Source organism: Myotis daubentonii, chromosome 4 (assembly GCF_963259705.1).
Source record: "Myotis daubentonii chromosome 4, mMyoDau2.1, whole genome shotgun sequence".
Taxonomy (NCBI): Eukaryota; Metazoa; Chordata; class Mammalia; order Chiroptera; family Vespertilionidae; genus Myotis; species Myotis daubentonii.
Window position 1 is genome coordinate 111,396,848 of NC_081843.1, and position 12,961 is coordinate 111,409,808.

The following is a 12,961-nucleotide window of genomic DNA, read 5'->3' on the forward strand; positions in this document are numbered from 1 at the left end:
GTCATTATCTAATTATCTTTGCTTACAACTTTAATTTTGCTGTCAAACGTGTTTAGAGGCTCTAAATTCATAGTTAATTCAGGGGGAAGAAAATTTTGTTAACATCTCATTAGTTATTAGGAGTTCTCATAACTTCTACATTATCAAGGTAAGTTTATTGTAGGTGTAATATTGTTTTGACATATTAGAAGAATTAAATAACACAATAATCATAACTAGCAAATTCATTTGTAAAAGTTAAGTTTGGAAACTTAAAATCATGTAGAGATAAGAAAAATTATTGACTGATGATTTTTAAAGGCACTATGCTAGTTATACTGATTATGTGATGAATTTCTGATGAAAATAATTAAATTATATTTTCTGCCTGTGAGTTCTTTTGTTATATATTCATCTGTGTTTCTTTCCTAGGAATGGAAAGAACGATATGGACACAATAGAGAAGATTCCACTAGAAACAGAAATGTTCATGTTGACCCAAAAGAGTCAAATTTTTCAGAAATGAGTACGACCCGATGTGAGTAGTTTATTGTCTGTGTGTTTTTTCTTGTTCTTGCCTGCGTAGACTGAGGACGGTGACATCTGTTCAGAAATGTGCTTCTGCAGTGACTTTCTGTTTCCATCCTCTAGTGTAGTGATTCTCAACCTTCCTAATGCCGCGACCCTTTAATACAGTTCCTCATGTTGTGGTGACCCCCAATTTCATTGTTACAAATTGAACAAAATTAAAGCATAGTGATTAATCACAAAAACAATATGTAATTATATATGTGTTTTCCAATGGTCTTAGGCGACCCCTGTGAAAGGGTCGTTCAACCCCCAAAGGGGTTGCGACCCACAGGTTGAGAACCGCTGCTCTGGTGTATTAGAGGGAGGAAACCTCAAATGTGCGTTCTGGTAGGAAAAGGGGACATCTGGAATATAGATGAGCAGTTGTAATTGTACTATCCTAAATAATAGTACTTATTCCCAGGCATAGTGTACGCAGATATGGATTTCCATTATTTACCTAGATTTTTTTTGTTTGTTTTTACCTTCAAAAAATTTTTTTTTGATTTCAGAGAGGAAGGAAGAGGGAAGAGATAGAAACATCAATGAAGAGAGAATCTTTGATTGGCTGCCTCCTGCACACTCCACACTAGGAATCAAGCCCACAACCCAGGCATGTGCCCTGACTGGGAATCAAACCATGACCTCCTGGTTCATAGGTTGATGCTCAACCACAGAGCCAGACAGCCAGGCTTGATGTTTTTCTTTCCTTTTCTATTAGTAGACTTAAGCCTCAATTCAGTCATCTATAATAATAATAAAAGCATGATGTGCTAATTAGACCAAATGTCCTTCTGGACAAAGCCATGGCGGGCGGGGGCTGAGGCCCTAGCACAAATTTTGTGCATCGGGCCTCTAGTGTTTATAATAGTTGACTGGCCCATATATGTCGGGCACTTTCCCAGGTGCTCACAATGTATTGAGGGACTGATGCCAGGCCAGAGACATTTGTCAGTGGGTTGAGTTAAGAAACCTCCCTACATCCTTTATCCTACCATCTGCCCCTGGAAAGGTGGCGGGAAGCCTGTGTTTGTGCAGAACCAGCACCTTTTTTAAGGGAGATGCTGAGGGAACTCAGGTCAGGTGGTGGGAGAATTCTCTATTGAGAAAGGATTTCTGTGATAAAGAAGTACTTAACTGAGTGTTCACAAATGAATAGTACTCTAGCCAGGTAAAGGTGCAGAAGGACTAATGAGGGACAGGAGAGAACCTTTGGGGAAATTCAAGTTTTTCTCTGATTAGAGCCTAAGTATGAGGAGCCTGACAAGAGGGGAGGCTACAGAGATATTGGGACCCTAATGAGCAGAGACCCTGGAGATAAAGAGGAAAGGATGGATTTGAAGGACACTTAGGGTAGAAGGAAGAGGGAAGAGCTAAAGTTCAGTTAAAGCTAGGAATAGAGGGAGGATTTTACAAAAAGATTTGGAAGCTTGCCTACCATCGAATAGGAGTCAGCAGTGCAAGGATCTGAGAGTGTGGGAGAATGGTTAGAGGTTAAGGTGACGAGTTAGAGAGACCCTGGCATGTGGTAGGCAACCAGTATTTGCTGAATGAATGAGAGAAAAGATGACAGGTTGAGTCCAAGATGACAAAACTGAAAGCTGTGTTCAAAAAGAACTCTATCGTAGCTCTGGGGCTGCTCAGAGCTACACTGTGACAGTTTATTGTTAGTGAAGAAAACCCCTTCAGTACGCAGGACAGAGAGTTAGTGCTCGAGGGTCCGTGCCGACCAGGATGGAACCAGTAGTCACATGTGACTGTCGAGCATTTGCAGTGTGGCTGGTGCTCCGTGATGCATGATAATATTTTGGATATATTTGGTTAAATTAAATATATTAAAATTAATTTCCCCTGTTTCATTTTACTTCTTTAATGTAGCTACTAGAATAATTAAAAGCCAATATGGGGCTGGCATTTCATTTTGGTTGGACATTGCTGCCCTATTGGGGAAAAGATTCAGGCCTTTCTTTTTTTTCTTCTTTTATTGAATTTACTGGGGTGACATTAGTTAATAAAATTACATAGTTCAGGCCTTTCTTAAAGAGCTGGAGTTGAGTGTGTTTTTACCACCCCAAGTCAAGTAACACATAATACAATATAAGATGATGTATTATAGAATTGTATACCTGAAACCTGTATAATTTTATTAACCAATGTTACCCCAGTAAATTCAATAAAAAAAAAAAAGCTGGAGTTGAGTATACCTTAAAGAAAATTTTAGCCAAGAAATGAGGTGTAGCAGCCCCTGTAAAACCAACTGTAAAACCAACTGAAACTTGATTTGATAATGAGTAATTTTATTGTTATGAAACTATTGTTAAATATTAACTCCTTCATAGTAATTAAGTCTTTGCACTGTAGCTGCATCTGAGCTTAGACTACTGATAAGGGTGGATTTTTCCTTGTTTTCTATCATATTATTTATCATTTTAATCTGATTATAAGGAACCATGTAGTTATCATTTTCTAATACTGTTGTCACAATCAAAATCAAGATCTTTTATAACCTTGACTTTTCTTTCTGTGAGTTCATAGACTGTGACTCATAAAAACAATAGAAAAATAAACATTATTTTTTCTTCTTTTGCAGCAGCATCTAAATATACGAGGGCCAATAATAGGACTGAAAGGGATCGAATAGAACTCTTACAAGATGTAGAACCTTTGGATTTTAATGCAGAAGCATTTACTGATGATCCTCTTGAATCTGAATCAGGAAGGTAAGTTCTAGCTGTGTCATGTTGGCTCCAGCATGCCGCTGAAATCTTAGTAACATACTGGCCTGATGAGATATATAAACAAGGAAAATGTTCATCTTTACAACTAAAAGCATATTCATTCCATCCAGTGTTGCTCAGTGGTTGAGAGTTGACCTATGAAGCAGGAGGCCATGGTTTGATTCCCGGTCAACATGCCCAGGGTTGTGAGCTTGATCCCCAGTACAGGGCATGCAGGAGGCAGCTGATGAATGATCAGCATCATTTTTACCTCTCTCCCTCTCCTTTCCTCTCTGAAATCAATAAAGATATATACTTTTAAAATATATCTTTATTGATTTTTTACAGAGAGGAAGGAAGAGGGATAGAGAGTTAGAAACATCGATGAGAGAGAAACATTGATCAGCTGCCTCCTGCACACCCCCTACTGGGGATGTGCCCACAACCAAGGTACATGCACTCTCACTGGAATCGAACCCGGACCCTTCAGTCCGCAGGCCGACGCTCTGTCCACTGAGCCAAACAGGTTAGGGCAATAAAAATATTTTTAAAAGCATATTAAGCAAACTTTGATGCCTTTTTATACTTTCTAATGTTTTTCTATTTTTAAAATTATAGCGTCCAGTGATGGTAACTGAAATCTCAATAAACTACTAATGACATTACACATTGATAGTAAGAGTCTTAACAATGTCTATTTCTGACAATCTCATTTATGAAATTTATCATATTTAACAACAGCCTCCTCGCTATGACTGGGTGTTAGACACTATTCTAAGCACTTTTACAATTATATTATATTTTATGGTTGTAAATCCAATTGGATTTGTACCTAGAGAGGCTCAGTAACTTACCCAGCATCACACAGTTTGTAAATGGCAAAGTCAGGTATTCAAACCCTAGGACTCTGGCTACAGACTCTGTGCTTTTAGCCATGATACTATGTGGAAATAGATAAAAACAAAATATCATATACATGAAGATACTCTATTTACATTTAACATTCAAGAGTGGTTATTAAATGCTTTAAGTTCCACAATGTGTTTTACATCTCTCCACCTCTTTCCTTTTACATCGCTCAGCCTGTGATTCATGCATTCTAGGCTCTAAATAGATAGTTGTTAATTGATGTATAACTAAGTAAATCCCTTTGGGATAATATCCTTGGAAAATAGGTTTCTGCTTTCAGCTACTGAATAGATATCACGGTGCTTACAGATTATTTAGTCACTTCCTTTGACTGTGTCCTCGTTTTTCTCTCCTCTATTACTTTGATCTCAGATCATATTTTTATCCACCTTTCAGGTATCAGCCCGGTGGACGATACCTCTCGATGTCTCGCAGCAGAATATTTGATGATGTTTAAAGTCTGAAAGAATTCATGGAATAACTAACAGCAGCCATTCAGTTCAGTCTTTATGAATATCTGTATACCCTAAAATGTACACTGTACTCTCGGTGATAAACAAAAGGCACTGAAAATCAGTCACATCTTAGTAATAGTTCATGCTCCATTGAATAGAGTATCATCTTTTCTAATAGAATTTATTACATACCATTCCTGAAGTGTCTGCCTTAGTTTGGAGTACAGTTAATTCATGGAGGGATTTCATGATAAAGATCAGTATGTGTTGAGAACATGTAGTTCAATTTGTTTCATATTATTTTTTTCAGGAAAGTTGATTTAAAGCTCCAAGGAAGCCCTAAGTCAAACTATAATATTATGCCACTTTATTTTGATTAACATTTTTGCTATTTCTAAAGAATATGTTAATCTTGTATTTCCCAAAGAATTGAAGACCATGATAACCATATTTACAAAACCCATGTTGTAAAACAAGGCTTGTTTACCAGACATAAGTAGGTGTAAAAAGTTCTTTTCCAGTTCTGTATGCGTGTTGGTGAGGTCTTTGCATGTACAGTTCAGACTAGACTTCAGTGACAGTGCTGGTGTCTGCAGCACGTTTGTGGTAACTGGGTGAAGTGTAACTCTTAGTCTTTGGTAGTAACTGGAAGCTGCCAGTGCTTTGTTATGCCTTGTAAAAGATGTTCATTTCAGAGGTGTCTACCTTTCTCATTGAGCATGTTGATTTAAGTCTTGATTATTCCCTTTAAAGAGAATCATACACATAATGGTAAATAGTGTTGTTGTTTTTTGATAACCAAAGAGTCCCACAGAATTCTCTAATATTTAAAGGTGCGTATTTATGCTTTTTGAAAAAGAATATCTGGTTATTCAAAGGCAAAAAGTTAATCCATTTTCTGTTATTATACTAATAACACTTAAATTGTGGTTTATAGCAAACCGAAAACTACAGGCATACCTTGGAGATATTGTGGATTCAGTTCCAGACCACAGCAATAAAGTGAGTCTAATGTTTTTGCTGGTGGAGGGTATTGCCTTTAATTTGTAAAAAAAATAAAACAACAACAACAAAAAACCCCCAAACTGTAACATCTCTAGGATGCAATAAGGCATAGCATAATAAAATGAGTTATGTTTATATATTAGAATGGAAATCCTATCTAATAAAGAGGGAATATGCTAATTGACCCTCATGCTGTCGCAAAGATGGTGGTGCCCACAGCCAATAAGGAGAGAATATGCTAATTGACTGCCCTACCCTCAAAGATGGTGGCACCCACAGCCACAAGTTGACGGTGCCCAGTCCCCTCAGCCCCCCAGCCACCCAGGGCCGGCCCAAGGAACAGGCAAGCCTTGGATGGCGGCTGCCGAGCCACCCAGGGCCGCCCAAGGCTCAGGTAACCAGGACCGGCTGAGGCTTGCGCTGCCGGCAGTGGCAGCTGCAGAGGTGTGATGGGGCATCGCCTTCCCCTGATCACCAGGTGGCCTCCCGCCCCTGAGGGCTCCCAGACCGTGAGAGGGGGCAGGCCAGGCTGAGGAACCCCCACTCCAGTACATGAATTTTCATGCACTGGATCTCTAGTATGTAATAACTTGTTGGTTTAAACATGCTAATTATTTTTAATTGATTTTTAAAAAAATATATTTTATTGATTTTTTACAGAGAGGAAGGGATAGAGATAGTTAGAAACATTGATGAGAGAGAAACATCGATCAGCTGCCTCCTGCACATCTCCCACTGGGGATGTGCCCACAACCAAGGTACATGCCCTTGACCGGAATCGAACCTGGGACCTTTCAGTCCGCAGGCCGATGCTCTATCCACTGAGCCAAACCAGTTTCGGCTTTAATTGATTTTTTTAACCTTTGTGGTTAAGTCAGAGTTAGGTGTTATATTTTAAATCATCACATTACTCACTGAATATAAAGGAGCAAAACATGTTTACAGAGAGGTTTTTATGTCCCTGAAATGTTCGCACATCTTCGAGGACCCATGCTCAGGTTCACCCAGTGGTGACTGTACTTGAACTTGCCCATGCAGTCTCAGTTACAAACCTCTTGTCCAGGGGAACTTGTCCTGTGCTCACATTCACTCTTAAGCATTCCAGTTTGAGGATGAATTATATAGTCACTCTAACAATATGATTATATGTTCCTTGAAAGTAATCCTTCCTGAATCATAATTTTTTATTTTAATTTTCCTCTTTACTTAGTGTTACCATGTGAATTTGTAAAGACACAGTTCTATGCAGATACTAAAAGTATATCATCCTAGTTATCTAATTTTCTTAAATTTGTATGATTTTTTGAGATTAGCTGCCCTTTAACATAATTATCAGTGGATAGATTTTACTCTCAGTCGAAGGTCATATAGAGTGTCCATTTGAGATCACACATACACAGCCTTTTATTGTGAAGTGTGGTTAGAGCAAAATTGGCCAGGAGCAGAGATAATTTAATACTGCTTGTAATTTCATGATTGACCATGGAATACCTTGGGAAGTCATGTAACCTTTTGCTGCCTCAGTTTCTTCATTTGCAAAATGAAGATGATACTTGTATTTATCGACTGAGCTACCTCACAAAGCTATTGTGAGGGTATTGAGTTGATGTTGATATGGTGGAGTTTAAAAAGAAAACAAAATCAGTCGTTCGCTGTCCTGTTTTTCCTAGTCTATTTGAAGGTGTTGGATGGGAAATGATCACCCCACAAAAGGATCCAGTTTCTTATTATTACAAAGAACCCCACAAGTTCCCTAAGTGGAAACTTTTGGGAAATTCACCAAAAGTCCTCTGAAAATAGTACTGTTTTATTATTTAGTTTTAGGGTTTCTTTGGAATATTTCTCTTAAGTATAATGTTGTTTCTTGTCAGGTTTTGTCATAAAACTCAGATGTGATTGTAGAAGCTGAAGCAGAAAACGAGAAGAAATTATCCAGTTACTTTTATAACTTACAGTTACCTAAGATAAATTGATAGGAAAATGTAAGGGAATGTACTACTTTATTATTATTTTTTTTTATTATTTGAATAATCAAAGTATTATACTTCATGAACAGTAGATCCCTTTATGACTTCTGAGTTATTTTCCCAATAATTTTGGTTACGTGATCCAAAGTACTCAACTTTTGAAGCAGAATTTATCTTACAGGATTTTATATATGATCAGATAGGAAGGTTACCTGGTAAATTTGAGTTCAGAAAGTAATGATTTAATCTCTGAAGACAGTTTATTGCTGGGGAACTAAGTAAGCCACCTTATATAAAAATCTGTAGTAAGTACAAGAGAGTTCTTTTTTGAGAACCTTATTAAAATGTAATGGCATCTACTGTAAAACATTACTACTAAGTTAATATACTTTACATGCAACGTACTTTTCTTGAAGAGTTACTTCTGGCAATTACCTCTTGAAGTCAGATGTCTTTCTTACATAATAATAGATAATCTGATTAAATTTTCTATATTATTTTTCTAAATAATTGTTAGGTAAGCATATTCAGTAAGCTGGTAATTCAAAGTAATCATTGCAGAAAATAATTAATAATCTACTAATTTCGTGAAACACTTGTAAGTTGCTACTTAAGTTTTGTTACTCCATCAATAATGTATTATTATCCATGGAGCATTTTTGTAAAGATCATCACTAAAATAAGAAATAAGATATAAGCCTAATTATTAGAATTTGTTCTCTCACCAAATGAATACAAGGGCTTTGGGATACTGTCATCACGCAAGCGCCCCCTCGTTTCACAAGAGCTAAATCAGAAGAGTCGATAGTTCTTTAGTTATAAAAACAGATCCGAGAATCTGGCAGTCCCAACCTCTGGGAAGAAATGCCACCAGTTAGTTTGTTTTGGGAGTCCGCTGTTTGTTTAGATTATCGGTCCTTATATTTATGCCTTTTGTGTACCCAAATGAAAGTAAATGTGGATGGGAAAGGCAATGTGTGTTTTCGTAAGTGTATTTCAGCGTATTAATGAAGGAATTCCATTTATGTACAATAGCAAACCTCACTTTTTATACCTTTAATAGGTTTAGGGAATGTTCTTGATAGTGTGGTGGTTACCATTTTAAAGGAAAAATAAGCTCTGTGATTATAATTCACACTGCTCAGTTTTGTGAGTTTTATACTTGTGATTTGAATGGACCATGTCTGAAAATCACAAGGATGAATATATTTACACCTCCATTTCCTTTCATGCTCAGCCTGATTTGCCTAAATTTTATTCTCATTTTCAAAAGATTTGTCCATTAAGGTTGATGGAAGCCTTGTTATAATTTCAAGTTTGTGAATAAAGCAAAGATAATGGCACGTTCCTCTTTTCATATTGATATTCTAAAGACATTTGTTTTTGATACACTCCCTGGGGAGCATTAACGTTTTCTCCTGAAAATATTTTCTTTTGTGGTTATCTTGATCTCAAATTATTTTTGCAAAAAGAGATTTTACTGTGTTTAGTGCAAAAAAAAAAAAAAAAGAGAGCGAGTTCATGTAAAGTGGAATTTCAGATTAGAAACACAATATCATTTACTATGGCAGACATATGAAGGGTAAAATGTATTAATCTGACCATACAACACATTTAGAGTTGATGTAATGGACATAAATCTTATCAACCTTGTCGCTTTGAACTGTCTTTCTCAAAAGTGCTGGCTAGCATCTTCCCTACTTGCTACACCAAATTGTAGGGGAGAGACTGTGTATGTATTTTTTAAAAGCAATCCAATGGATTTGTTTTTTTCCATATTTTGAAAACAAGCTTGAAGAATTTTTCTTATTTTAGAAGGTAGGGAACATGTGGAACTGTCTTTTAAATTACTGTAATCTAATATATATTTATAAATTATAGCATTAAAAAGTTCTGATATTGATGTTGTTACTTCCTGGTATTTAATTTTTATAAAATGTTTTTGTAAGTAACTAATTGTAATATTTCTTTTAAGTAATTTAAAAAATCTTTCCCAGATAAATTCTGCCCAGAACCTATTTCCTTAGGGCAATATTCTGAAGTTCAGTAGTCCAGCGTGAATTCGAAATGTTCTTATATCTCTTCAGTCTCTTTTAATATATACAAGTACCCAAGCAAAGTACACCAAAAGCCTCATTTCTGTGTTGCATTAATAATGGATATGCTGATTATCTAATTCAGTGGATTAGGTGGAATAAAAGATAAGTCTTTCAAATATGTATCTGATCATAATTTTTCAAAATGTTCATTATGTTTATTTTGGGTGCATGATGCCAAATAATCCTTAATCAGCCATTACTACCTGATATGTAGTGACAAATGTTTTTCTATCTGATCAGTGGATTGTAGGTTTCACTATCTTTCTCTGCAGATAATCACTGCATTTTCAAATTGATTTGGAAAAAGCGGCAAAGTGCTACCTATAAGTAAATTAGCATATTTGGCCTTATCTATGTATAAGGTTTTCTCAGTTTGATTTTGACAAACTCATGGACTTGGAATTGCTCTGTAGTATTTTAATTTATTGTGATGTAATGATTTTTTGAAATGTTTAATTGATTAGCTGTTAAAATATAGAAAATTATGTAGCTTTGCATGAAATAAAGTACATTTCTACAAGTTACTAAGAATTTTGCTAATTATTTATGCATTTTACACCATACCATTTTTGAGATTAAATTCTTGTAAGTAGACTGAAGCACTCTTTGTTTCTTAGAAAATATTAACAGATATTATAAAAAAATGTTTTAAGATATACTTTAGATTCCATGTTACTTTATCCTGTGTTTATAATTAGAATAAGTAATTGTTATAAAAATTAGAGCAGAAATCACTGAAATTGAAAACAGGAAAAATCAACAAAACCAGAAGCTGAGTGTTTGAAAAGATAGATAAAAATGATGAACCCTGGTCAGGCTGAGCAAGAAAACAGAGTTGCTTTTCTATATACCAAAAAGAACAATCGAAATTTGAAATAAAATATAATACCACTTACAATAGCCTACCTAATACAACAAGAAAATAAAATAAAAGATACACAGATTTGGAAGGAAGAAATAAAAATCTCTTTGTTTGCAAATGATATGATTGTCTATGTAGGAAATCCAAAAGAATTGACCCCCCCCCTCCCAAAAAAAAATAAATAGTCCTGGAACTAATAAGTGATTATACCAAGTTTGTAGGATGCAAGGTTACTATGCAAAAGTCAATCCTCTTCCCATATACCAGCAATGGACAAGTGGGATTTGAAATTTAGAAACATAATACCATTTACATGAACAACCCCTAAAATGAAAAACTTAGGTATACATTTCACAGAAAGGATGTAAGATATATAGAGGAAAACCACAAAACTCTAATGAAAGAAATCAACTAAATAATAGGGAGAGATTCCATGTTCATGGATAGCAAGCCTCAAAATTGTCAGGTTGTCAGTTCTTAGATGCTGAATGTGCATTTTCTCAACCACATCCACATTTTAAGTGATTTCTACTTTGGTTGGCAGTAAGTTGTTGCCCCAGGTAGTTCCCTTTGTCACCCTGCTCACTCAGTCCTAGACATGTCCACAGGCTGCCTGAGGGGGACCAGCACCAGGAAGGGGGATACATGCTGGGCCTGGCCCCCCAGAGGAGGACATGAACCTGTTCCTAAGCCCAGGAGCCAATGGGAATGGACCCCAGGGTTTCAAGGAAACTCCATACATTCCCAAGTCAGAGCTAAGCTCAAGGCACGCCTGGACAAGTGTTGCTGCCCTGACATCCCAAATGCCTGTCACACATTGCATGCATGGTGCCCCACGCTTTGGATACTATTGTTCATAATCCTTCAATTTCCAAGAACATGTAACATAGTTCAAATGAATAAAACGGCTCTTTTTAAATTACACAAACATTTGACTATTGTATTTCTCACATCCCTTCTTGTGAGCACTAGACTTTTTTTCTGTTTTAGTCAGATTTCGTTTTGAAACTTTGCTTTCGTATGGACACTCTGCAGAAAAGTACTTATTTATTGCCAGTTATCTATTAACAACAAGCACACAAGACTTTTGACTCATAGTTTTAAAGATTAACCCTCAAAGTTATCTTCATAACTGTCTTGACATTTTGGGGTTCTGTTAATTTTCTTTTGCTTTTTAAAATTTATCCTACTTTTGCACTGTAGACCATTAAATTTGATTTTGTTTTGCATGAAAAAAATATAGGTCAGTTCTTCCTAACTTGATCTATAGGTTCAATGTAATTCCAAAAGCTATTTAATGGGTATTGACAAACTGATTATAAAGTTTACATGGAGAGGCAAAAACCCCAGAAGACCCAACACAGAAGGAAAAGAATGAAGTCAGAGGACTGACACTGCCCAACTTCAAGACTTAGTATAAAGTTACAGTAATCAAGACAGTGTGGGATTGGTGAAAAAAACAAATCAATAGAACAGAATAGAGAGCCAAGAAATATACCCACATAATACGGTCAATTCATTTTTGACAAAGGAATAAAGGCAATTCGATGAAGGAAGGAGTGTTTTGAACAAATGATGGTGGACAACGACATACAAAAAAAGAAGAAAAGAGAGAGACAATGCTACTACAGTCTTTACCTTTGAGATCCAGAACAAGATCTAGACACTGACTAACCCTTTCACAAAAATTAACTCAAAATAGGTCATAAATCTAAAACTTGAACACAAAAGAAGGTAATGTGGGAGAAATCAAGGTGACCTTGAGCTTCTGGATTGCTGCCTGTGTTCCCTTTCTTGGTTTATAGGTGTTCACTTTGTAATCGATTGCTGAGCAGTGCATGCTTTTGTGTGTGCTTTGTTATATATACTTTTTTTTTTATAATAAAGGTAAAGTATATAGAGAATCTATGTATATAAAAGCCTAAGCAACCATCTGACCATCTGACCAGTAGCTATGACATGCACTGACCACCAGGAGGCAGAAGCTCAATGCAGGAGATGCCAAGCTGCAGTGACTTGGCAGCTGCTGTTCTCGGGTGATGCACCCAGAACGAAACTGGAGAGGAGGAAGCCAAGAACCGCCCTCTCACAATCCAGGACCCTTCAGGGATGCCGGAGAGCCGGTTTTGGCCAGATCCCCAGGCTTCTAGTTACTATATAAGATGGGAGTGGAGGAAACTGCATTAGTGTTTTAAGGTCTGGTACTATCCAGGAGTAAGGATATTGCTTAAGCTAGACTTTGTTAAGAATGCATGCTATCATTTGGTGATCATTAAAAGAATAGAAATGGGATAGAGCTTCAAAGAGAGGAAAGATGGAAAGATGTTTTAAAATCCAATCAATTCAAAACAGCAAAAGAACAGAAACAGCCCCAGACCAGAATGTATTGTGTAGGAAT

General features: G+C 36.4%; 1 protein-coding gene across 9 annotated transcripts in view; it reads left to right on the plus strand.

Moving 5' to 3' along the window:
• The window catches only part of LMBRD2 (LMBR1 domain containing 2), a 147,432-nt gene that overhangs the window by 38,107 nt on the left and 96,364 nt on the right, over positions 1 to 12,961 (plus strand). For 2 of the 9 annotated variants that reach the window (XM_059694936.1, XM_059694939.1), the window contains exons 16-18: positions 412 to 517; positions 3,140 to 3,269; positions 5,568 to 10,232. In XM_059694936.1, coding sequence (XP_059550919.1) covers positions 412 to 517; positions 3,140 to 3,269; positions 5,568 to 5,631 — 300 coding nt within the window. In that variant the 3' untranslated portion in view covers positions 5,632 to 10,232. Of the gene's footprint in view, positions 1 to 411; positions 518 to 3,139; positions 3,270 to 4,571; positions 10,233 to 12,961 lie in introns of those variants that run through there. The other 7 variants (XR_009452712.1, XM_059694937.1, XR_009452713.1 and 4 more) reach the window with 7 other exon arrangements.